This window comes from Plectropomus leopardus, chromosome 12 (genome assembly GCF_008729295.1).
Source record: "Plectropomus leopardus isolate mb chromosome 12, YSFRI_Pleo_2.0, whole genome shotgun sequence".
NCBI classification, from domain to species: Eukaryota; Metazoa; Chordata; class Actinopteri; order Perciformes; family Serranidae; genus Plectropomus; species Plectropomus leopardus.
In genome coordinates this window covers 14840914-14868611 of record NC_056474.1, presented here as the reverse complement: position 1 = coordinate 14868611, position 27698 = coordinate 14840914, and the positions used below count along the sequence as shown (strand labels likewise).

Below are 27698 nucleotides of genomic sequence, written 5' to 3'. Positions count from 1 at the left end.
GGGGAGTGGAGACTGTATACCCTCACCGGGATGATAAGACATCCTCCCCAAACCCCGGCTAAATCCAGACAAACTGGTTCCTCAATGAGATGCTCTGCTTCCATTGTGATGGGAAAGTCGTGATGATTGTGACCTTATATTGAAAACAAGTCAGGTCAGTAATTATTAAACAGTCAGGCACCCTGTCCACCAGTGTTGAGAAATCTTGAATGCTTTCACAATAAAAGTAACAGAAATAGTCTTGAAAACTAGTCAACACATGTCCTCACTGCCGGGCCTGCTTGAACAACTTTCTTTGTCTTGCTGAGATAAAAACAGCTTTTATCCATATAGTTCAAAGGCATGAATACTGTTAATATGGTTATATTTTTAGCCTAGCGAACAGCAGAGAAAGGGGTCTGTGTTTCTTGAGGTGCAAAATGTGACCGTTTTTTGGCCATGGCTCATAGTGCTGATGCTGGTCGTTATCGTCCCCTTGGCTTTTTGGAGAGAATACTATGACAAGTTTAGACATCTCTTGACTTAAAACCTAATAATTCTTGCAAATGTTAAAGAGTATATTGAAGCAAAACAGCTTTCCTTTGACTTTTTATACCTACTTGTACAACTTTCTTTGTCATCCTTCTCTGCTGACGAACACACCGGCCACAGGGATGTGCTGTCAGCTTGTTATTACTATTGTTTAGAGACATACTAGACTGCTCTCTATTATATTGCTTGAATCAGTCTTGTCCCGTCATTGCAAAACAATATAGGGGAGTTCATGTTGGAGTACCTGAAGCAGCCCTATCTTTCCGATTAGTCACACTTACAGTACACACCTGAGTAAATTACATCCCACCCGAAGCGCTCTGTTTCCATTGGAGTCCAACACAGAGAGCTATCAAATACATTCAGTCTTACCCTCACACCAGAGCAGGTAGTGTGACAGTGCATTCAAGATCAAACTATGACAGAGAAAAAAATAATAGTAATTGGAAAAAAATACTTTCTTTAGTTTAAAAAAACAAAAGAAAGCCAGAATAACCATGATAACTGGGATGATAAGATACAACAGATTAGTAAAGATGATGATGATGTTATAGTTATTACTGACAACAATAACACAACAAAGCACATGAGAGTGCAGTAGCATTTAGAAAAGAAACCAACGTATGAAAATCGAACATGTATTAAAGCTTGTTTTTCACAGCATAAATTGGAAATGATAGATATTTGTATTTGTGTGAAGAGAGACCACCATTCCTTGTTTGTTTATCACAGCTTTTTCTCTTTTTTTGCATAAAATGTTGGTCAAGTCCTGATTGAAAATGTTTTTTTTTTTCATATATAGATATATATCTCCTCTGTTTTCATATTAATTCATCTAAAAGGTTTTCACAGGCAAGAGTTCAGTTTTGTTTTTGTTGTCTTGGGTGTACAGTAGTAGCTCCTTGTCGCCGCAAGGCCCTCTTTTTTTCAGAGGGGATGGTGGTGCGTATTTTGAGGGGGGGGGGCGTTGGGTTTTCCTAAGGCCCCTCCCCCTGAGTCAGGATGAGGCCACTCCCCCCTGTTGGAAGCCCCTCCCCCCACTGCTATGTGGAGTCCTGATTGACGGCTTTCCCTCCGTTCATGGTGGGAGTCCCTGAGCTCTTCCTGGAGCGGTGCTTTTCCTCTATCTCATGCATTGACGGCTCCCTGTACATACAAACTGTAGCGGTGATGTAAAGAGAGGAGAGGAGAGGAGAGGAGAGGAGAGGAGAGGACAAAGAGAGGAGGAGCTCAGAAAAGGGACAATGGAGAGCAGATTGAAGAGATGGATGTGCAGACAGAGACAAGGTCAGGTGTAAGGCTGGAGGGACAATTATACCAGGCAGGGAATTAGGGCCAAGTAAGCACTTTTTTTTATCACATTGCCTGACAAGTTTTCACGATATCTATCAAACACTTCTCTCACTAGAAACATGTTAGAGGTGATATTTTAAAAAACAAACTTGTTCCAAAAAAATCTCAGAATGGATACTCTTCATAAGTCTAAAACATCAAAACAACAGACTTTAGAGGAGCTGTATGCAACATTCAGAGCACTTCCATCAGGGATGCACAATATTGAATTTTTTACTGATATACCAATATGTAACAAGTCATTTGGCCGATAACTGATACTAATATCGATATATTCACTTTTTTTGAAAATAATGAATATTTCTGCCCCGGCAGCTAGCAGTTAATGGTGCTAACAGCTTGCAGAGTGCTAACAGAGCTAGAAAACAAGCTTTCTCATACCTTCAATGGGCCTGGGCACAAAGTGTGACGAGGGCTTGGTCTTCTTGACCCGGTTGCCCTTCATGACTTGTCCCTCCTTCGTGAGTCCGAGGAACCAGGCCCGACCCGACTCCTGCTGCCGGTACACAGTGGATGAGTAGATCACATAGTAGTTCTCAAAAACAGACTCCTTGAACTTGCACTCCGGCGTGAACATCTCCTGCAGAAGGAATAAAAAAGAAAGACTCAGGAATGCATGTTAGGTCGTGCATTAAGGGAATACTTAATAATACCCCAAAATAATTATTCATATATCATTTACTCACCCCATGTCACCTTAAATTTTTGTTTCCTGGCATGGCTCAAAAAATTCAAAAAGCAAAAATTCTTGATGAACTCAAGTATAAGAGAGCTGCTATCACAACATCAAAATTACATCAAAACATCCGTTTAAAAACTGTCACACATCGTGTGCAGCAGTTTAGTTTATTTAGTTGTATTCTCAGTATATCCCAACACATAACACATGCAATTTCGCTAAATTGTTACATTACAAAACATTTCTGCATAAAATAGTCTCACATGTCAGTGTTGTTTGGAAATACTGAGCATATGACTGAATAAATGAGACTGTTGCGTGAGGGATTGTACACGGATGTTTTGATATAGTTGCTGCTGTTAACCGTAGACTCCTTCTACTTAGATTCATCAAGAATGACGTTTCTTTTTTTATTTCATCAATCACCCTGGAGGCATGCAAGAAAAACATTTTCTTCACCTACAAGGTGAGTAATTGATATACAAATTGTCATTTTGGGATTAAAGTATCCCTTTGAATGTATATGATTTTCAGTCACTGTATGCAAACGTGCTCACCAGCAGCAGTGAAAGTAAAAGCCAACCCCAGATTCACTCTAGATTGGCAATTTGCCTTGATATATTTTCATTTTTTTGGATGCAAGCCACTTACGTTTGCAATCTTTATAAAGCCATGACCCCACCTCAGCGCTGTGGAGGTACATGCCCATAAACACAGAAAATAACAAAATATAGAGCAGAGGGTTTCTGCAGATAAACCATTTCACTCTTCTAGTGGGTCCTAAGCAATGATTGAGAGGGTTTACTTTTGTACGAGTCTACAGTTGTTTCTGTTGAAAAATCCTGCATGGTATATCTGTAAGGAATGCACACAGTACGCATGAATAAATGCATGAACACACACAAAATCAATTTCTGTATCCACATAAATATCTCCTGCAGACATGACCAACAACAAAACAGACGGAGGATTTTAATGAAGTCTCATTTCAGAGAAAAAAAGAAAGCTGTGTCCGTTTCACTCTGCCAATACTGGCTCTCATCACTAGTATGTGTGCAATGCCAAGGTCAGTAAACATACTGTATTTTCTCTCTCTCTCACACACACACCCTTTGAATCTAAGTAATGATAGTCTTATTAGAATAATGTTGAGCAATGGGAGATTTTTATCTCTCTGCTTCATTATCAAAGCCGCAAGTCAAGGAGAAAGTCAAGGGGACACACAGGAGGTGGAGAGGACTGACAGGACAGGACTGACGAGCCAGATATTGGATACACTGTCGGGACTGAGCGTCTGCCAGAATTTTGCCATGACAGTTCAGGACACAAAACAATGCTCTTGACTGTGTGAAATCTGAGATGCATTCATTTGGCTAATTTTCATGAAGATAACTTTTTACATGGGCATGAAATATGTGTCTCACTTTCACCCTCAACTTTATACTCAATAAAGCAGGTGAGCCAGTTAGAGTGCACTGACAAGGTGGAAGCTAAATCTCACCACCCTTTCCTCATCTCTGCTCTCGTCTTCGTCTGAACGCTTCCTGACTGCAAGAGGCCAAATTAAAAACTAAAGCCAGTCAGTTTGAAGGGCGGGGAAGTCGTGTGTGTCAAAAATAGACGCTGGTGATGTGGAACAGCTGGGTTGGTGGATGTGTACCGTCTTTGTACTGTATGTGTGTGTGTGTGTGTGTGTGTGTGTGTGTGTGTGTGTGTGTGTGTGTGTGTGTGTTTGGGTTTTGGTGCTGTATTTCATTCATTAATATATCCTGCAGGGTTCTGTGACCTTTTAAGGTTGTCCAGTTGACTGACAGCCCAATTCTGCTTCCTGCTGGAGGTGACTGTTTACGTCTTTATGTGTGTATGTGTGTGTGTGAGAGAGTTGGAGTGTCTTTAAAAGAGTGAAAGATAAATATCAAAGGAAACACTAAAAAAAATTGTATCAGAAAGAAGGGTCACTAAATTGCAAAAAAAAAAAATCAGTTACCTGTCGTTAGTTTTGATTTTATTTACCCAGGTTTTGAGTTATCCTTCTCTACCTTTTCTGCTTCCACAGTCGAGGGTAAAAGAATTTTGCCTGTGATGCTCAATAAAAAAAATAAGATTTTAAATTTTCCACAACAGTATATTTCCAGAAAAACATGCACTTACTTCTATGGGGGATTTTCAGTGACTACTTTCTTTTGAGGAAATAGTAGCTATGAAAACTGTTCACAGTGAGGTCTGTGGATTATCCAAAGTAAGAGTGACACTGCCTTTGAAAGGAGGTGTTGCTGTTGCATACAAAAAAAAACACTTTTCAGTGCATTCCATAGTAGTGGGCTGTCGGCAGAACCTGGACAAAGTAAACCCATCTATCAGCATCAGGGGTGTCAAACTCATTTTCAGTTTATGGGCCTCAAACAGCCCAATTTGATCTCAAGTGGGCCACACTTGTAAAACCATTGCATAATAATCTATAAATAACAACACCATCAAATGTTTCCCTTTCTTTTAGTATGAAGAAGTGCATTCTAAAAAAATTCTGAAAATGTGAAAAAAACAGATGATGAACAGACTGAGATGTCTCAACAAAAATAACTGCCGTTTTAACAATATGTGTCAATTTTTTCACATTTCGGTCAGTCTACGACTCACTGTCATTACATGTGCATGTTTCTTAACATTTACACTTCTCTGTGGTCATGCTGGCATCACCACAACGAACTAAAGGGAACGCTTTTGAGTAATAGGATTGCAGCAATATACCGGTTTTAAGGTATACGGTGACATGAAAGTTGACATTTATCATACAGTATGCATTTGCTTATCTACGATGTTGGGGGAAAAAAACGTACCTAGAGAAAGAATCTCACCTTTATGTCAGTAATTTCCAAAAGGGAGACTTTTTACAGATCTTTCCATTAAAAAAATGTAAATTGTCTTAATTATAGTGATAAAACATTTGTTTAACCAAAACTAAACCTTTCTCTTGCATTACTTTAAGGGAATAATAACAATAATAATAATAATTATTATTATTATTATCAAAAGTTTTGGATGTACCATAACAATAGTGTTTCACAAATATTGTTTTAAGCTGTTGATTGACATTATTTTGCACAATGTTCAGTATCTTTAAAAGTGACCACAATAAGTATTCCAGAGAATTTTCCGAGAATATTCTGGTGTAGATGGAAAAGCCTCTGAAGCAACATTTTCCAATCTGGATGTTTGACACCCCTGATCTACATCCCAATTAACTTACTACTACTTACTACCTACTAAAAATGTATTTGATTTGATTGAATTTTTTGGATGCAGGCTATAAACAAAACTCTGGTCACTTTAGAATGCTGAATCAACGTTGGAGACAGCAGAACCTGACAGTGAATAAAATCGCTCTGATTGGCATTTCATCTCAGCGCACGACAAGAGAAAAATTAATGAGGAAAGTAAACAAACAGCTAAAGTCAGGAGGGAGTGAGCTTGAAACAAACTTGTTATTTTAGGTAAGATTCTTTTCAGAAACATTCCTGGTGGCTTGTGTTATGGTCCACTGATGCATGGTAAATATGTTTTGTTCTTTCAACATTGGGTTGTGTTGTTAATGTGCTAACCAGCTGACTAGCACCATGACGGTTTTCTGGTTTCCTTTTTTGAATAACGAATACAGACTACCGCCACCTTCTGGCATGAAGAGTAATTTCCTTCAACACAGATGCAGAACGTAAATGCTAAGTGGCCATCAGTTGTAGTCTTTGCACTGTGTTTATGTGCAACTTTTTGGCCAAAACACAGGCAACATGAGGTGATGTGAAGTGACGTAAGGCAACGCAACAGTCAGCTTTCAACTACGCTAGTTCTTTGTTGTCAGTTTGGTGTGTCTGGGCCAGTGGTTAGTGTAGCAATGGCACTTTTGCTTTGATAAGTCAAAAATCGTATTGTACTTTCACCGTCACATATAGTAAAGCTTTGGCTTCACTGTTGGTCCATTGGTCTGTTTTTTTTACTTTTTGTTACGAGCTGTTTGTGTTTGTCTGCTGTTCACACGGCAGGCAGAATTTTATAAATGGCAGTGGCCGATGCTACGATGGCTATCTTCGACCAATCAAGGTACACTTCACTAATGGTTCCTCTTGTGCAGGGAGAGTAATCTGAAATAGCAGTTTAAAAGTCCCCCAAAATGGTGCTTTAAGAACTACAATCTCCCGAGTACTTTTGGTATGAAAACAACTAAATGTAAGTTTCTAAGAAGCAGATTCTACTATGATAACGTTCCTCGTGTGTGAAAAAGCCTACTTATTTGAATGATACTTAAAAGCTCAGTAGAGTTGAGGGAAATTGCAAAGCCCGGTGATAATTCAGTCAGTTTGTCACTACAAGCAATGTCTTTCGCATTACCTGTAGTCATTTGACCTATTGTTCATGTGCAAATATTGATCTGCACAGCTTTAAACGCTCAATCAAAATCAATACTTTTTAAGGAGAATGTGTATCGGTGTCTTTGCTTCGATGGCACACCCCGGTTTAGCTTAATGATTCACAGTGTGTGTGACTGCTCATTTATAAGACACAGCAGTGCATAGCAGTCTGCGTAAAGGACTCGGGGAAGGTGAGGTCACATGGTCGGCTGAGTGGAAACGTCTCGCTGGTCAGCGGGAGGGAGGACGAGCTCTGTGGAGAGCTGGCGGCTGACTTTATCTGGGCCCGCTGACACACTGTCAAACAGCAGACGTCTCTCGCTCTCTGTTGGGGCACCGGGGGTCACGTCGAGCCTGTCTGGCTGTGTGTGTGTGAACATATGTGTTAGAGCAGGTAGGGGGCAGACAATGATACATTACACTCCGGCAGGCTTTGTCCCTTCTTCATCTGTTTGGAGCCAGAATCCGGCTGAGCACACACACATACACTAACACACAAGTACTCTCCACTATCCTACCCTTCACAATCAGCCACTTTGCTTTGCTGACACACCGTAGAATCCCCTCCAAATTCATCCACAAGGACGACGCTCTGTTACTGTCTATGAAAAGGCTAGGAGCTGTGTAAAGCACCCTGGCTGTGGCTTGGGAATGATAGGGGTGGACTGTAAGTGACTTTGAAGTCTTTGACAGAGTACCTTGTTTGTGGATGACTGAGTGGAAATATGAGGTGAAGAGACGGGGTCGGAGTCTCCTGTGATTAATGTGATCTCCTTAATGGGCACGCATGGACCACAAAACTACAGAGGGAAGGAAACGCACCAAAATACACACCAGCGAACAGCCTCATGAACACACATACTCAGTGCAACACACATGCTGCTGCACATTAAAATGCACACCAACAGGTTCGCGCTGTCGCTTCCTCTGCCAGGAATACATAATCAACCAAAGTAGTTACCGTGGAAAAACAAGGAAAATTAAAAAAAGACGTGCCACATTTCAGGGCTAACAGGCTGCGCTTAGCGATAGTAAACCAGTTACAAGGGCGTTTATTTATATTCCGTGGCGATCTGAAGGAGAAAGGCGAAGGACTTGTTCATGAAACTGGGCACGTGAGACTGCTCACTCACTACCATTAGGGAGCTGAAGATAAATACACACAGAGGTCCACCTGAGACCCAGTGTGCAAACACCATAAAGCTAGGGACAGAATATAAATGTTTTAGCTGTTTCACCGTGCACCACACACACACAGTGGGATACACACACTTGGACTCACATGCGCTAACATGAACTTGCAGCTGGACCATATATCACAACAACAAGGAACAAGGTAGAAACACAGAAGGCTGGATTACAGAACATACAGAGGGATGGTGACTTCATTCTCCGCTCAGAGTCGGGACGCCATTACTCGACTATATCTTTACATGCAGTAAGTGGTTTGCTGCTATAGCCTATTAATGCTCCCAATGTTGCTCACAGCTCCTTTAAGTAGAGATCTGACTACTTCTTTCACCACTGGGTGATGTAATACACAGATGTGCTGACTGCACAGAAATGCAAATTTGTAGGTAATGCAAGTCATGAAACAGGAAGACGAAAAGATGAACAGGTGAAACGAGATGCAAAGAAGAAGAGCAAGCAGTTTTAGAGGCATCTTAAGTCTGCAGCCTGTTGTCACACAATGTCAAACACAACAAACGACAACAACAAAAATCCCAGATGATGCAGTACAAACAGATACGAGTGGGGTGTGTTTGAGTGTTTGGAGCTTGTGGAAAGCTGGGGTCCAGGTGTAGCAGAAGTAAAATGAAACACAAAGTAAGAGAGCAAGATGTAATGGATATGAAACTGGGCTGCCAACAGAACTGGGTTGAACGCATTCTGAATTCAAATCAGTTACTGGCTCCATTTGAGCACTCTGGCTCTGCATTAAGGAGCCCTGCTGCTGCCGACAGGCGTCCTTTGACTTTGGATAAAGATGCAGAGAATTGGGATGGGGGGTGGGGTTGCTGAGCCACTGGTGTATCTGAGAGATTTGGCCTCAGTGAGAATCCCAGGCCTGCCGTGGAACTCCCGGCGAGCTCATTATTATTCTGGGAGAGATTCAGGTTGGGGATTGTCTAGACATTACTTAAACTGAAAAAAGTCTCTTTCTCACTTTTCTGTCCCTCTCCTCCCTGTTTATCCTTTTCTCCGTCTCGCTCTGAAAGTCAATCACCATCAAACAATGTCCTGTCCTTCTTTAACCTCCTCCAAAGATGACGCTGATGGTTAATTTTTAGAATCAAACCACAAACACATTCAAATGCTCCATTCGTCCAGTTTTCCGATCCGCTTTCCTCTTTATCCTTACAGCACGTCAATCCATTGCCTGCCATTCGCACTGTCGACAGACAGTACAAGCATGTACACCAGTGCTCCAACAGTACATCATTAATCAACAGTCAACTTTGATGATTGATTAATTATTGAGGCCATTTATCAAGTGAAAATGCTAAACATTGGCTGTTAGCAGTGTGTCATGTACAGTCTTAAGATGTCAGCTCTCATAAATTGGCTTCTCTACCATTTTCTGACATTTTATAGAATAGAAAATTAAAAGTGTTATATGTAACTCTTGAAAAAGATAGTTGATTGTTGGGACCTATTTCCAGGTCATCAAATACCAGTGCTTGGGGTTGTGGGTTCGGTCTGACTACCCATCCAAAGTGTCAGTATTTGACGACCTGGGACCTTTTTCCAGAGTTACATACAACACTTTTAACCCTCTGCGACACACCACAGATCTATTTTTGTCTGTTTAAGGTGGGGCAGGGGATCTTTATGGGGAGATTGCAGGTCAACAGTGTGTGCCACATAAAACTGGTATTCATCATTTGAAAGCTGGAAACCTAAAGATTAGTTTGAGATGTAGATGAACGGGGCAAAATAACACATTTATACTACATGAAAAAAACAGCATGTTTTTTCGCTCCAAAATGCGTGAGATCAGCATAAAGTGGGCATTTCAGTTAAGGGAAGACTCTTTTTAGTCACTCTCCAAAATATTACCTTATTATTGAGTGCTCTTTAGCCCCCCTTCCTGAACAACTAGCTTAAAAACTTAGCCCACTATACAGCCTCTTAAAGACGAGAATGTCGGCTGAGATTGCGGACGGCCAGGCAGTTTTCAGAGGGTTAAGCAGTTAAATAAAAAAAAATTCTACAGATAAGATGCCCTAAAGCAAAAAACTTTCCGCACATACTCCAAATAAGTTTTTGCTGCAAAATAACCCCTTCTGACTTTTGCTCAAGACAGAAAAAGATCAAGACGTGTGGGGTTGAGGGGGGAGACTGCTCACAAAATGGGCAACATCATTTGTCACCTGAACAAAATCTGAAGTTCTCCCCGACCTTCCACTCCAACTCTGTCTCAGCTGTCCCTCAGGGCCTTCAGTGAAGGTTTTACTGCGGCACGTTATTTTTTTTTCTGGGACATAAATAAGAGGCAGTAAAATTAGTAGCTGATTGAAACAAAGAGTAACAACAATTCAGAGGCCGTTGTGTGTGTGTGTGTGTGTGTGTGTGTGCGTTTGTCGAGTGTGTGCACAGCTATGGACAGATATGTCTGTCTGAGATACTTATATAAGTTCGGTAGCTGTATGGCACAGAGAGAGAGAGAGAGGGAGAGAGAGGGAGGGAACAGTGGTTACTGCTGTGCAGTAAACTAGGTCATATTGAGAAGTGTTATAAATAATGGAAGGGAGCTCTTCATTGTAGATGCTCAGCCCCCACGCACTTCATCGCTAAGCACTCCACACAAGCATTATCACCCCACTCACCCATGGCTTCCAATCAGCAACTGCCCTGACAGCGAGCTCTGCACTCCCAACAAGAGAAACCAACCAGCCACCAGCATGTACGTAACCACTTAATTGATGAACAGTATCTGTAAACAGGCTGGATAGATACTTGACACCTAGATGAAAGACTGAGAGCGGCTTCTCAATGTTGCAACACAACAACTTCTCAGAATCATTTCAGACAGAAGACAAAGCTTGTCGCATTCTCTCACTAACAAGACGGTGCAAGTAGCAGGGAGAGAAACAGAAAAACAATGTTTCTGGTGTTTGAGGGCTCGGAGGATATCCCACAATAATTATCTCCCGGGGGGGCTGAGGGAGAGAGAGGGAAATGTGCATCTTGACTCTCAGATGTTGGGAAGACAAAGCAAAACGTCAAAACGAGCAGTGAGAAAGTTTGAAAAGGGTAATGGAGATGTTGAAAAAAGAAATGAGAGTGAATAAGAGAGGGAGGTCAGTGGGGAAAAAAGAAAAAGATAAAGACCTGAACAAATAATAGTAGAAGTAAATGCATAAGAAAGTATTAGAAGATAAAAGCAAAGGACTTATTTTGTGGCTGTGATTGCACCGTGAGAGCTCTCATAAAAGTGTGAATAAAGATCAAAAATGTTCCCGCTGCAACACACTGTCTATCGCAAACATAATCTGTATTGGTAAATTAAACTGGTAAACAGTAGGAGTCGGAGACACAAACAGAGGCTATTTGAGCTCTGCATGCTAATTTAGCCCCTTTATGAGCACTCGGTGGCTCTTCAAGGCTTGTAAGCCTCCCTGTGATCCGGCCCACCACCCGCATTCTGCTTACAACTGCATGCTGATTTTCCCTTGCTTCACATCTGAGAAACCGGACCTCCTCCATATGGCCAGAGAGTGCATTCGCTGCATGGCTTTAATTAAAATAGCCTTTCAGCTGTTACTCCGAAAAAGTGTTTTTTTAAACACCCCCTTCTTCCTGTGTTAGAAAGGTCAAAAATATGAAAAAACGATGCACAAAAATGTACAAATAGTCATGCAGGAAAGTACCTGAAAGCCATACTTTTTCTTCCTTTATTTGTGTCTTATTTATATATAAATGTATGTATTTATAGTTATTTCTTTTACACCAGTCTTATTAGCTTATATGAGCCTATTTCTCTTATCTGTTTCTAATGCATTTATTTTTATTCTGTAAAACTTTTAATCTGGAAAGCATTGTGTCTGAGCCTGAAAAGTGCTATATTCAGGGTTCCCATGGTCATGGAAAATTTGGAAAAGTCATGTAATTTCATAATCATGTTTTCCAGGCCTGTAAAAGTCATGAAATTAGTAAAAATCATTGAAAGATTTGGAAAAGTTAAGGACATTTTGTGGTAGATAACTAAGTTGTTTCAGCAATCTTTTGGGTTAAAGTAATGGCAAATATATTTTCTGGTGCTGTCAACATAACATCGCCCCAATTTGTCGATTTGTGACATTTTGTGTACCATCACATACGTTTCTCCATTTTTCCATTCCAGCTCCCTCTTCATGTATGTGAGCTACCTGAAATTCAGTTTAAATAGAGTTTGAATCTGATATGTTGGAAAATGCTGGGCAATGGGGACAAGAAGAAAAAAAGGTTGCAATTAAGGGTCCTTCAAAAGTCATGGAAAGGTTTTGAAATTTTGAACATGAAAATTTCTGGGAACCCAGTAAATTCTATATAGCATTTTAATTCTAATTAAAAAGCAAGTAGTCAGATTTTTGAGAATTATGATGTTTACTTCTTTGTAACATACACCAACTTAAAAATTGAGCCTGTAATACACTTGAATTAAAACAAGGACTTTTTTACAACTTAAATGATTTGAAGAACAAAATCCAGTTTTTCCTTTCCTCCCATTCCTTCCTTCATCCATCCGTCCCTGTCTCCCTTTTTCCCCTATTTTGTAGTAATTAATAAAGATCTTTAGGGTTAATGTATTAGAGTAAAAGTAAACATTTTATTTAGGAAATGTAATGGAGTAAGAGTGAAAGTTGACAGAAATCCAAAAATTCAAGTAAAGTACAGATACTCCCAAAAAATACTTAAGAACTGTGAGAACTATCATCATTTGTCACATTACACCACCGGAGTCACGTTTGCTGCAGTTTGACACTGAGGTCTTGAATCACTTGCAGTTATTAATAATTTTGTACTCTGACACAAATGATGATTTCATTTTGTGTGTGTGTGGGCAGGTTGTGGAGGTCATACAGGGTCCCAAACTTCAATTTTAATAAATTAAAAGATTGCTGTCTGGGCACCATTAAACTTTAATTAGACGCAGATAGGTGGGTGGAGGGTTATTATAAGCCTTATAGTAGGTCTGTGAATTGTGCACTTGTTTATGGGCCTCAATGATGAATGAATCCGTCTACCTGGGTGAGTCATAACAGCCTGCGCGTTTATTGTACGTCCTTCTCTGAACTTGCGAGTGCTCATACATCCTGTTGAGGCGCTGAGTTGTCCTGAAGTTGTGCTGAGAGAGAATGCCTTTCTGAAACAATGGCGATGAATTTACGAGACTTTTTTTTTTTTTAAATGCAGCATGTACACCTTTTATTTGTTCTATTTCAAAATGTTCTCCTGTCTGTCTCGCAGTAAAGAGGCTCCCTTATCAATAAATGTAAGTTGCAATATAGCAGACGCTGGCCTCGCTTTGTCCTTCATAGATTTTACGAGTATTTTCAGAAAAGAAAAAGTTTGATGGGCGGTTTGTGAGTTCCAGCTTTTGCCATTTATCAGAGCTGTGTGTCGCAATCAGACAGCCACCACAGTGTCCCTCAGCAGAGGTTTTTGGGTAACGTAGCCTTCCCATCCTCTCCTTTCTTCTGCATCTTCAACTGGATTAGGAAACATGAGACTGGTGGTTATGTAACTATGCCAACTAGGGATATCTCCCTGTCTCTACATCTCTGCTTGTGCCCCCACCCCATTTCTCTCTCTCTCTCTCTCTCTCCCGCTGCAACTCATTTCCACAAACATGCTCCAGAAACATGTCTTCACCCTCAATTCGACAGCTATGACTTAATGTTATCTCCAGCTGACATCTGTGACTGGGTCCACCCCCACCTGTGCATCTGCTACCCGCATGAGCGTATACGCTCCTTAGGTCTTACACTGCAAATACAATATCCATCTTCACAATATTTCCCCCCCACTGAGTTTTGAAATGAGTTACATTTTAAACCAGAAAGAGTGTTTCTGCTGATGTGATGAGATAATGTTTTGTTTTTTTTCAAAGCAAACGTAGAACTTTTAGAATAATGCAGTAATTTTGGTAGTGATGCACTGATTGTGAAATTCTGGGCTGATACAGATGTTTAAAAACACAATTTGGCTGATAGCTGATACTGTTGTTATTTATTTCCCCTTTTCATATATATAATATTTAATGTAATACATCATAATTCCCCCTCTAATATCTATTTTTTATTGCTGTGAAAACATAAACAAATTTTTCCTTCAAACAGCTGTGTTCATTCAAATTTCTTGTTGACAGTCAATGAGGTAAAAACTGGTCGATGCTGCTGTTCAGCTCATAAATCGGTGTATCCTTAACATTTGGCCAGTACAAAAACATAAGTGGGAAAAAAATCTACTTCTGAAACAAATGAAAATGTTTCAAAGCTCAGATTGCATTCATATTAAAAAAATATTTTTTTGCAGTTGTATCTTTTCATGAAAAGAATTCAGAAAAGAACTCAAGATGAAAAAAGTTAAACAAAGCGACCCCCAGCCGCATCAAAATCACAATGAAATTCAGTATTATTTGGGTTTATAGCTGCGACATAACGAGCCTCCGTAAGTAGCCAGTAAAAGAAGAAGAGGCATTTTTAAAAGGGCTGAGCACTGAACTTGATGTCAAATTAAATGTAAAACATGCGCGGTGCTGCTTCAACAACAAAGAGGGGGGGAATAAGTGCTGCACAGAAACACAAAGGCACATCTGAGGAGCTCTCGAGTGGAGCGCAGATGAAAGGGGTTAGACGGGCTGAGTCTTTGCTGCAGTGGGATATTAGAAGAGACAACAAACGGAACAAAACACAACACGTGTAAATGAGCTAATACACATGCTGGTAGCGTACACACGTACACGGCCTTATGACACGACTGGTGCAAGAGGTCGTATCTTACCGAGCTGTAGAGCATGCCCTCGCCATTCATGGCGATGTAGAAGCCACTCTTCACTCCCTGGATGGCCACCACTCTCAGACCCACAGGAATAAGATTAAACAGGGCTGCAGAACAGACAGAGGAGAGAGGGACAGATGGACGGATACAAAGAGGCAGAGACAAAAGAGAGACATCAGACAGAAAGGGCAGAATAGGACAATTGAGTTTTCACTTAACTCTTGTAGACACGACAGCCTCTGATCTGTGTTCTTTGGCTCTCCATCAGCAGTAAAGTGAACAGGACAATGGGAACAATGACGCACCTCAGTGTGACAGTGAAGCATTAACATTAAAGCAAAAATCAAAAACTTTCCAGTCAAAAAAAAAAAAAAAGGATTGCAGATCATCCTACAAGCGTCATTGTTTTATGTAAACATCTTCCCACCAGGCTGAGTAGAAAGTTCCTCAACTAGTCTGACAATATATTTGACAAAAGGGATGAATTACATACATGTTTTGTGTATTTATGTGATTTTTAAATGCACAAGCTCTGGTTTGAGCATACTGTTGCAACTGTGTCGCCCTTAAAACCCCTTGAAATTTTGTTTCAAATCTTTAATAATTTATCCGTAACACTTAGTCTGGATGAAGCGCCATTTCAAGAGTATCTAGGTTTAATATTGTGACAGTCAGAAAGAAACAATTTTAGGTATAATTTTGTAAAAAGTTATTCTTTGATCAGTCACTAAATTCTGATTGGTGCATGGAAGTTTGTGACATCACGTATTGCCAACTTAGCCCTGCCTTCTTTAAAGCAGTGAGCAATCTTTCGGATGAAATAACCAAAACTTAGGCAGAAAATTGTGCACTCATGTTGGACTCTATCAATCATACTAATAAGCTGATGAAGGACATTTGTTTTCAGGGCCTTTAAAGCCACATTATGAAGCAATTCAATTCTGTGCGCTTTGGCACCTTCCAAGGCTCTCCGAGTGCAACACCACTGTTGTAAAACAGAGAAGATGCCCATAACTAAGACTTAAATGTTTATTAATTTAGTGAGTATGAATATTTTTTCTTTCATACAAGTTGTAGTAAACTCAAGAATTAGTATAGCAAAGTAACAAGACATGTACGCTCTCAAAGATGTTTGAACAAACATACATTTTATTCAACTTAATGCCTCTACAAATCCAAACATAATTTAATCTGTAGATTCGTTCTCTTGAATGTGAGGACTGTGACTTTCATGGGCTGTATTGGGTGAAGGTGTGAGGACACTCTTTACTCCCTGTAGTGTTGGGATGATTGTTCTGCAAGTGGCAATCGGGACTATCAGATAAAGCTGGCGGGGATGAGAGGACATGTGCCAACACGGGTCTGTCCTCCGAGCAGATTCAATTTCACTCAATAAATATCGACGTGCTGCTTTCGCCTGCCAATGGTCTAACTGCCCTCAGGCCACCGGTATGGGTGATACACACTGACCACTCTTGCAGTTATATATACCCTTGGGGGCCGGATGTTTGGGTTAGACTGGCAGAATGTGAATCCATTAGCACCTTAACTTTTTGTTTTCTCAGCCTTCTCAATCTCCTTTTTCATCACTTTTCACTTTTCTGTCATAACGCTCTCCTTCCCCTCTCTGTTCCCTCGTTCTTCTTTCCATTTTCCTTTCATGGCTGCTGCCTTTGTCGCTCCGATGACTGGCAGTGTCTCTCAGAGGCACCGTCCACAGTTCTCTCAGGAATCACTAAAACCCTCGAATGTTTCACCCCAGAGCACCTCCACCTATCAAAATATACTCTAGCTTTTTCTGAGCAGTCATACTTGCAATAGGGCCCTCAAAAGACTCACCGAAATAGCTTGGCTTGGAAAGTGAGAGGAAAGGAGGCATAAAATATGGCAAGCAAGTCCACTATTTTGCTATAATTATGATCTGCCGTCCCTGCTCTCATTTGCCTGCTAAAAGATTACACAACTGACAGGAGCTGTCATTCAGCTACCTTCCAAATGTCTGACTTTTCTATTTGCAGCTCCAGCCGTTGATGGGTTCCATAATTACTACTGTTAGAGTACCTGATGACTGTTCTGAAGGTGATTCCTCTTCCTTAATAACCTCAATCCCATCTCTCGCCGAGAAAAGAGAGCGGCCGGGATGGTGCAGGGACAGAGTTAAGAGATTTCCAGGGATCTTGTATCGTCAAAGGGCCAGACAAAATGGGTTCACACAACCCAATAAAGCAAAATCCTTGAAACGGTAAGTCTTCCAGTGGAGCAGTAATCGGCTACAAGCAAATCCTGCAGGTGGACTAGAGAAAGTGCATTTGATGTGAGGAATACCGGTGCAGTAGGAAATAAAGCCTGCAGGAAAGGTTTACAGAAACACTGAGCCAAACTTCATATGCCAAGGGCACATCTCCAAATCCAGAGAGAAACGCAAATCCAAAGATGGGAGAGTTGGTATAATACAGGTGTTTTAGTCTGTGTTCTTATATTCAGGATTTAATACTGTATTCAGTCAACCCAATCGCCAGAAAACGTGTTGGCATTGTACTTTTCTGCAAATCATGGATACATTACAATTGCATGTTATTATGTGGCGGATATGTTGAAACATTTCAACAATGCTGTGGATAACGTGGTTGGATTAGGCACAAAAACACTTGGTTATGGTAAGGAGAAGATCTGCTTTTGGTCTAAAATACTGTCGGGATTGTGCCGGGCAGGAAAAGCAGTTTGTACTTTAAAAAAACTGCTTTTCGTGGCAGTACCATTTGAGGAAAAGCAGCAGTGTTTTGGCAAAAAAACGAGGGCTTTTTGCAGCACTAACATGGCAGGAGAAGCAGCGCTCTCAGCTCTCAGCAAAAGACAACCATTTTTAGTGTCTCTTTCCCGGCAGGAGAAACAGCAATGTCTCTGCAAAAAGCAAACGCTTTTCGTGCATTATCTTGGCAGGTAAAGCAGCGATGTCTTTGCACGAAACAGCCGCTGTAAGTGTCTCTATCACTGCAGGAAAAATAGCAATGTCTCTGCAAAAAAAACAACTGCTTTTTGTGGCACTATCCCGGCAGGTAAAGCAGTGATGTCTGCAAAAAAGGATTGTTTTTTTTGTGGCACTACCATGGCAGGTAATCTCAGCAAAAAAATAAGCTTTTTGGGGCTTTATCCCGGCAGGTAAAGCAGCGATGTCTTGGCTAAAAAACAACAGCTTTTTTTTCCTGCTGGAATAGTGCCATGAAAGGCACTATCTCTGAAAAGCAAACACTTTTCTTGCCTGAAAAGCTGCTGGAAACACAGCAATGACCCACTACAAAACACCCATGTTTGGTGCCTAAAAAGCAGCTGAAAAGCGATGACTCACAATTAAATCACAATCAGTTTTGTTGTTTGTTGGCCTCAAACTGTGGTTTGCAGATAGGCAGGCATTTCGCCGAAGTGTCAGGCCACTGTCCCCTCCAGCTCCACATTACTGTCAGATGATACATTTTGTTACTTTAGAAACATTGATATTATACATATGAAGCACGCAAGTATAACGTATTTGTGGTTTGGAGAAATGTACCATGCCAATATATTACTCTGACAACTGAGCTGCTTTAATTCAATTCTCTTGACACCACCTCTTCATGCCAGACTTCATAAAGTACTTGAAATTAGTAACTTGGTCTTCAACTAATAGAAAAGTCTTGCTTCATCCCATCCATCAACCAGGAGCATCAGAGACAGCTGGGGTGTGATCGCCTGTGTCGCAGGTGTCTCATAACCAGCAATATCTTTCAGGCGCTGCAGTGTGTGCGGGTAATTACTGCAGGCGATCAACTGATGACAATCAAATTAATAACTGCTCAAATTTGAACATGAGTGTTAATTAATTGAACGGTGTTTCACAGCCCTTGCAGTTAGCTAAGCGTAGCTCTGCCAGTCAGCCATGCATACCACTGAAGCAGTTTTACATAATGCGGTAACAATCCTATCACTTCTCACAGTTTATCGAGTATTTGCGGTCAAACAAGTCTTTTGATCTGATCTGATTTTATTAAAGTAGAATTCCATTTATTTTTGATGCATTTCTCCAGCTAAAACTATTTGCTGTTCAGTTGTGTCCTTGTCTCAGCACTCATAGCAATATAATAAAAAAAATGGAATTGAAATGCACTCTGGGGCTCAGGTCGCACCTAGTATGCAGGCACCGTCATGCTCCTCAATCCCATCGGTTCCACTGAACCTCCCCCTGAAAATAAATTACTGTATTCCATCTGCCGCTGAGAAGATGCTGCAGGTCAGACGGGTGGCTAGTTCAAGGGTGGGGGTGGGGGGTAATCTATTATTCTGATAATCCAGCCAGGCAATCAATAGATTAGTGCAAGATCTGAATACCTAATCTTTCTATCTCTTTCCTCTTTCTGTCGCTATCTTTCTACTCAAAACACTTCAAATTCCTCTCACTGCACCTCCTGCTCTCCTCTGCTCTCTTTCTGTGTCTTCCTTCGGACCATCTCTGAGCTCGAGGCATCTCACAGAGAATTATTCATTGGGTACAAACGGGGAAGGTGGTATTTTTAGTTTCCTCTGGCTGAATTATTCACTGCATTCCTCCATCCCTGGGCCAGCGGGACTGCTTAACAAGAGGATTACCTAGAGGTGGGGAAACCCTCATATACAACAAAAACCTCATCAGTTAAAAACCTTTAGAGCACAATGGAGGCTCCAAAAAAAAAAAGCAGTGCACAGAGGAAATGTTTTTCTCTTTTCTTTGTTTGCGCAGTAATCCTTTTTGTCCTGAAGACCATTTCTTCCAGCTATAAGTACTGAAGATCTATCCCCTCATAAAATATAAAACGACGAGTGACAGGGAGAGCACGTTCTTTTCACCGCATGACTGCTATGGTCCAGCAGCTTTGGCTCGGGCTTCCTTTAAGATTGGCAGGATGTTTTAGAGAAGAAAGGTCATGATTGGTTTCCTGTCTGGCTTCACTCCAGACTGGGAGCGTCGTCATTATCGCTTTGACGACCATTCTCCGCAGACATATATCTCTTCCTTGATCCTTCACTTCCCATAGAAAAGCCTATACGCTTTAATGTAGAAGACTCTACTGGTTTTCCCTGTTTTTCTGTCCCTGTGAGAGTGGAAGAGGGTGTGATATCTTTAGGGGCCTATTCCCCAGAGACCATTTATCCACTGGTAGCCCACTATGGAAAGTCGATCGTTGGTGAAATATTGCAAAGAAGTGGTTCAGGGAGGGATCCTTGTGGCTACAAATGAAGCTTTGGGGCTACAGTTTTTGCAGTGGATGGGTTTTCCCAGTAAGGAATTTTTGCTGTGATAATCGCACGCACTTCAGAGCGGGATCAATCAAAACACTGTGACGTTTGCAATCATGCAGTATACACACTAGAAATGGTTTACTACGAGGGATCAGGACAGGGATGTTGGAATTGATTTTCTTGGGAATAGAAATTTGAACATTTACTCATAAATATCGTACCTTGAATGGTACACTTTAGAGATGACTGGATAAGAATTCATAAGCGATGCACGATATTGGATTTTTTGCTGTTTTCCGATATGCTGATTTAAAAGCCACTCACTTGGCTGGTAACGGATACAGATATCAATATTTCCACTTTTTTCCCCACCTAGTTTTAGTGATCATCAAGTACATCATCTGTGGTGGAATTAACATCATGTTATGCATGCTCTTGTTGTGATGGCCCACCAGCAGATGGAGGTATGAAATACAGTGATTTTCATTGTCTGTAATATTTATTTAATGTGCAGAAAAAAGAAAAATACTTCAACCTAGGGTTGATCTTTTCTGATTCCAGTGACGTGCCAGTAGTATCGTGCATCCCTAGAATTCATGAATAGGTTTTGATACATTTATGTGTACAGTTATATCTCATGCATGCTATTAGGTAACCAGATGCAGAAGAGAGGGCATTCTGCTTTGTGGACTTTGGGGATAGTTTCCTTTTATATATGTAGGTTTTTTATATTGACAATCCAAGACGACGAGAGCATCATAAACTAATTTTGGAGTGCTTTAGGCTGGCATCAGTTACATAAGAATTAAAAATGATAAAGCACAGCTTCTGAAATGTGGTAATATATTATATAACCAAGTGACTCATTGCCATTAAATGTTTTATGCTGGAAGCTGTAGCTTCCATAACGCTCCACTCACTGTTGTCGCTGTTCTCGTCCTTGCTGCCGTCGATGGTTCCATCCGGCTGCATCTGCAGGTAGAAACCCTGCTGGCTGAACAGTCGTGTCACGATGCCTTTCAGCTGCGGCTCTGAAACACGCACACACACACATACACACACAGACACAGACAACACACGAAACCACCGGCCAAGCCACAGCCCCATCCCCACCAAGAATATGTCAGAACACAGTTCTCATAAGTGTTTGCACACTCACAGCTCTTTATATCAAGCAGTTAAAATGTTTTACAAACACATGTTTCACACACATAAAATGCACAGTGTTTAATTAATAAAGGAGACAAGTTGGCTGTGGAAGATGGAAAGTACCAGCAGAACAATTATAGACTTTTTTTTCGCCCTTTAAATTGAAATTAAAGCCTTTAGAAACTGCACTGTTCAAATACAAAATTAATCATGTTTGTTTATGAAGTAAATCTCTACATATTTATCAATTAAATACTTAATTATAGTTAACAATTTAAAAAGTCTTATTGTTTTTTTTGGCACAGTCCAGCCTCCGGAGTTGCCTTACAACAAAAACTTAAACTTACAACACTAGAAGCACTTCAGATCTTTAAGTCTTACCAGCTGTTGGATATTAGTATAACTATGATGGACAGTTTGTAATGAGTCATCTGTTTTACCACATAAAACCCAAAACAGCTGTTTGACGGAAAGGCCTTTACGATGAGGACATTATGACAGAAAATCAATGAGAATGCTGGTACTTTCTTAAAGTCTAACTCTGTCAGGTACAGAAAAATGGCTGATTCCGCATCATTTAGAAACCCCTTTTAAAAATTACTTTGTAATGTACACTGACATGCCAACAATTTCTTTATTTGGTATGAAGCAACTGTGGAGTTTTAGATTGATATCACTGATACTCAAAGAGATTCTAAGGTTTTTTAAGGCAACGGGTTCATCCCAAAGGACTCCAATGCTTCTTGACCTTAAAGGAAACTGACCTAAAGTTTCTAAGATTTTTTCCCATTGCACTAACCCTGAACCGACCTCCAACTTTGAGGCTGTGACATCTGGCAGCAGGCCAGCGTGCTGCTTGAAGCGCTCAACACTTCAGGGGGAGCAGGTGGAAACGAGGATTAGCTCGGGGCAGAGAAAGACTCTCAGCCTCAGGCAATGCCAGGAAAAAATAGATGTGTAAAAAAAAAGTGTTTATCTGAGGGGGAAATGTATGAGCGGTCTCCGCAGTCTGTCTAATGTCCGGCAAGTCTTTTGAGTTTGTGCAAAAGCAGCAGTCAGAGTCAGATGACACCATTAGAGTAAACAAGGCTTGGGTTGTGGCTTGACAAGAAAACGCTGGAGATGTAAAGCTTGTTTGCCAGAAAAAAAAGAAAAGATAAAGTATGTATATGGAACTAATATGTTTCTTAGGGGTTTCTGTGAGTGCTGAAACACTAAATCTGAAAACAGTAACGTGTTTGTTTTTGCAGCAGCAGAGATTTTGAGACAAGCTTCACTGAAATCAGACATCAACTCAGATGCTGGATATTAGTAATCCTTTGTTTATTCTCTGCCTGACAAAAGAAACAAATTAAGCATTTTTTCACGATTACATTGGAGCTCAGTTTCATTTTGTGTGACTAAATAAACGGCGACAGAAAATGTTTGCTTTGCAGGGCTCATGACATGTTCTGATAGATGACGTGTGTGATTGCATTAAAGGAATATGAGTGCGCCTGACTGTCCTCCAAGGTCACGAGAAGAGCTGAAGGTTTTGCAATTCAGTGTGCAAAACCCCAGATGATTAAGCAGAAAGAAACATTGTTGATATCAGGAGAGAGAGAAAGAGAGAAAATTTAACTTTTAGCCAAATCAAGTATCAATAGTAACAGCAGATGTGAAGTCCGCGTGCGAATTATGAGACATCGGGCACTTGGGCACATATTTACAAATGGCCTCACCACCTTTGCCCCATAGGAGCAAGACAAACAGACTTTGTTGTGGTTTTGCGTGTCTTTGTAGTTGTTTTGTGTCTTCATTTTTAGTCTCTTTGGGGTAATGTGTCTCACTGAGGTCATTTTTGTCCTACTGGGATAGTTTTGCATCAGCCTTTCTTGTTTTATGTCACCTTGTAATCATTTCGTGTCTCCTTGTGATTGTTTCATTCCTCTTTGTAGTTGTTTCATATCTCCTTATGGATGTTTTGCATGTCCTTATATTCCTTTTGTGTCTCTTTGTGCTCATTTTAAGACTCTTTGTGGTTGTTTTGTGTCTCTTTGAGATAATTTTGTGTCTTATTAAGGTATTTTCTTTGTATTTTCTTTCTTTGTCCTGCTTTTCATTTGATCTCTTTGTAGTCATTTTGTGTATCCTTGTGGTTGCTTTGTGTCTCTTTGTGGTGACTGCCTTTTTTTTAAGTTATTTTGTCTCTTTGCATTTTCTTTGCATTGTTTTTTGGTCCTTTTGAGTCTCCTTTGGTTGTTTTATCTCTTTGAGGTATACTGGAGTCTTTCTTGTCATTTTGTCTGTTTGTAGTTATTTAGTGTCTCCTCATAGTTGTTTTGTGTCTTTTGTAGTCCTTTGGTCTTATTGAGGTGTTTTTTTGTCCATTTTGGTTGTTTTGTGTCACCCTGTAGTCATATTGTGTTTTCTTGCGGTTGATTTGTGTATGTTTATGGTTATTTTGTGTATCATTGCAGTTCCTTTGCATCTCTTTGTGGTCCTTTTGTGTCTCTTTGTGGTCATTTTGAATCTATTTCAAGATGGTATGTGTTAATTTAACATTTGATAAAATGCAAGTGAAAGCCAAGGCCCCCCCCTGACACTTTTGCCCCCTGGACCCCAGTAGACATGTTTAGTAATCCATCCATGGTAAAGCTTTACTTAAAGGCTGGTCACTGCAATCACTACAGGTACATATGTTCTTTTTATATTTCACAGAAGACAGCGCATAGAAAGACTAAGTGACCCCCAACTTGAGTGGGTTCACCTCAACTGTACATCATCCTGACCATCAGTCCCCAACTCACCTACCCATGGGATGGGGCCATCAATCCCTGGGACAGGCCCTTCATCATCCATCACAGGCAGGGTGAGGAGAATGTATGCACGCTTATGTGTGTGTGAAAGTACATGGGAGTGTACACATCGGTAAATCACACGTGATAACTACCCTTCCATAAATTAAGATCTCAACATGGGAAATCGCTGACGGCTCATCAGTTCCAATCATTTAGCAGAGAGGGTGTGCTGTGTGTGTGTGTGTGTGTGTGTGTGTGTGTGTGTGTGTGTGTGTGTGCGCGCGTGCATGTTTGAACGGCTTCAAGCCAAACTCCAGAGTTTACAACGTGTGTTTGTGCAAGAAAAATGTCTTCCAGTGGCAACATACAGCAAATCATCCTGTGTGTGTGCGGGCCATTAAAACGTCAATAAATTTACTTCATACCAATACAGAAGGACAAAAACATTTAGGTACGTCGACAAATGGCGTCATGACCATGAAATGGTGAATGATCACCTGTTCTGATAAAGTGTTTGACGTGGAAAAACATGACATATCCATGTACACCAAAATACACTATAAGGACCTCTACTACACTTACACAGCAGTGCTTGACACATATTTACAGAAACAGAACAAGTAGCGAGGATAATCCGACGTAGACTGACGAAGAGAATGAGGCAGGAACAAAATGAGAGGAGACAGAGCCAAAGACAAAGATAGAGGGGGGACAAACGACTGGCTACAGGAGAGGGCTTTAGTTACGAGGAAAAATAAAACAGGTACAAAATTAAGCTTAAGAAATCCAAGAAAGCCACACAGAAGGGAGGGATGAAAGAGAAGAGATCAGCAAGGGAGAGGGTCGTCGGCTGTCAGACAGGTGTTGAAGCCCCCCGCCCGTCCCTCCCTCTCTGCCCCACCCCTTCCCCACCCCCCTCCCTGGCCGAGGGGGAGTCGACATGGGCGCGAGATGGGGTGGAGACGAGAAGAAACACAGCACACACGGATGGAGGCTGAGCTACTGACCTAGCCTGCAGCCCTTATGGGACACCTGTGGAGGTTTCGAGGGTGCATCTTACGAAGGGGGGGAATAGAAGGAAAAACAACAGTCTTTTAAACAGGCAGAATTCATGAATCCTCCAGCGTAGCGGCTGTTTATATGCAAATATATTGGCAAAGGCATCAGTGGACAGATAAGGATGATCAATTAGAGGAAGTGCTCTCTGTCTGGCCATGTATGTGTCAGCTGACGAGGTGTTACCTACCTGCCCAACAGTGTCTGGAGGCCTTGTGTCTGTCTGTATGTTTCTATTCATTTGTGAGATTGTTTGTCTGTCTGATGAGGCTGCGCGGCGACAGCGTTTTTAATTTAGCCTGTCTGGCTGGATGTCTGTCTCCGTTGTCCTCCCTTTACAAAAAATGATGTCTGTCTGTCCTCCTGCCTCATCCCTCACCCGAGGACTCTGACTGGACCTGACTGCTGTTCATCACACACAGAACTATCTGGGTTTGGGGAGGGCTGGCTTGCAGCACTGGCTTGTTATCTGTGCACCAGGACAGAGCCGGGGGAAAAAAGAAAAAAGGGGGGGGGGGGGGGGCTATACCATGGAGTAGTAGGCACGGAGCCTGTGTCTATCAATACAGCCAGAGTAGCTCTTAATCACTAAAGCTATACCTCCCTTCACTGCAGTAAAGCTCCCTCTCTGCAATAAACATTTACCATTAAAACATTTAATCTCAAAAGAGCCTTGGTGCACTGCGGTGCAACTTATCTCCCCTCTGTACCCCAATCTGCAGTAATATTGGATTAGGCAATTTAAAGCAGCCTTTTTGAGTGTATTCAAGTTGTGTGTGCATGTGAGGGAAGGTGGGTGCAAAAATGAAGTGTGTGAAATTAAACATATTGGAGCAATGCAAGCTGTGACTGGGATACAGTAGTTCCAGGGTGATTGATTATTCTGATCAGAGCACAATAAATAAAAGGGGGTAACGTCACAGCTCAGTATGGATCATTTCCTTTACATTCAGGCTGCTCTTGCTCGGTATATGGGGGAGGGTTGTTGTTTCGTGCGGTGGATCGACAGACAACAAGAAGACCTAATGGAAACAGGTGGATTTTTTCGCACCGCGGAGAAAATCTACCTTCTCCTCCGGTTTAGATTGGAGCCCTTGACTGCAGTATAATGCTCCGAAGAGGGGCGGGGTGGGGGGTGCTGAGGAAAACCGCTTCCATACGCACACATAACACACATCAGTAAAAAAAAAAAAAAAAAAAAAAAAAAAAATCTATATTAGCACTGACCTGGACGCCGCCGAACGGGTCTTTTCTTGCCGCTGCAGAAACGGACTTTGCTGAAGACCCCCAAGAAATGCCTCTCGCACAGAGAGCGGGGGTCTTTGCTGGGGCTGGGGCGACGTTTCGAAGTAGAGACCCGATCGCTGTTCGACTCCCTCGCCTGGCGTTTCTGCCGGATCAGGGAGCTGGCGATCGCGGCCATCTCCCCGAACCGAGTCTAAAAAAACGAGAGTCTGAGTTGGGCAGAGGTCGGATCTTGTTGCAGCTTCTTATTGGCGCAATATGAAAAAAAAAAATTAACGAGAGAGTTGATTCTGTGTGTCCACGAGTGTTTTAACCAAATGTCATCCTGATCAGAAAATCCTCCGAGTCCCGGGCATCATTGCGCGTCAGGCAGCATCCTCTGGAGGGGACAGTGATTCTGCGAGTTTCTGGCACTCAGGGGCTTCGATCAACACCCGATCTGATATATCTACGGGCTAGGCCACAGGGGCCGACATGTCAGCCGTCAAAACATGCAACAGTGTTGATAAGTTGATGCGTGTCATTGGAGAGCTTCAGGTATTCCAGGTGAACAGCGCCGCGTCTGACGAGCACGGATTCGTAATCATCATCTGCACACCAGCCTCTGGCTCCCTTTAATCATTCGCGTCAACCTAAATCCATGCACGAGACGCTTGTGCGTGGCTGGTGAAATGAACTTCCTAATAATTGACTCCCATGCACACCGATGAATGAGACCTGCCGGTCCGGGCGGCTGTGCGGGAGCACAGATCTGCTTGAGCCCAGTCTCCGGTTCTGTCGATGGCACCTCGAAATGCAGCCGGGAAAAATGGAATCGGCAGCTTCTCTGCAAGGATGCTGCAGAGATGTAAGCCTGCAGGGAGGGATTCTCGTCTGGAGTAAGCAACAATTAGTTGAGGCGAACACACGCCAGAGTGCTTTTTGTTGTAGCGCACAAATAATAAAGTAGCCGGAGCATTATTTCCAGCGCGTCCCGAATGGATGCAGTCGGTGTGTTACATCGTCGACAGGGAGAGTGGACGGTCTCTCTCTCTCTCTCTCTCTTTCTCTCTCTCTCTCTCCCTCTCTCTCTCTCTCTCTCTGTCTCTCTCTCTTTCTCTCCCTCTCTCTCTCCAACTCTTTTAACGCAATCATACGTGATTGAGGTTCGTATTAGGAATTCTCGGAGGGCTGTACAGGGGGGAAAAGATGGATCATCTCCAGGAAGAAAAGATCTGAATATAAAACATATAAACAAGGAGTGCTGTCTGGGTGTTTATGCAGGGG

The 27698-nt window shown here is 41.6% G+C and overlaps 1 protein-coding gene across 1 annotated transcript; it reads right to left on the bottom strand.

Annotated features, from left to right (window-relative positions):
• Nucleotides 1-1322: 1322 nt before the first annotated feature.
• On the bottom strand, nt 1323-27400 carry LOC121951877 (fibroblast growth factor 12). The gene is made up of 6 exons (XM_042498363.1): nt 26415-27400; nt 25139-25186; nt 21123-21233; nt 14956-15059; nt 2266-2464; nt 1323-1690 (listed from the first exon to the last, which is right to left on the bottom strand). Exons 1-6 carry the CDS (start codon nt 26608-26610, stop codon nt 1575-1577), a joined length of 774 nt encoding a protein of 257 aa, XP_042354297.1. The 5' UTR covers nt 26611-27400; the 3' UTR covers nt 1323-1574.
• Nucleotides 27401-27698: the final 298 nt, after the last annotated feature.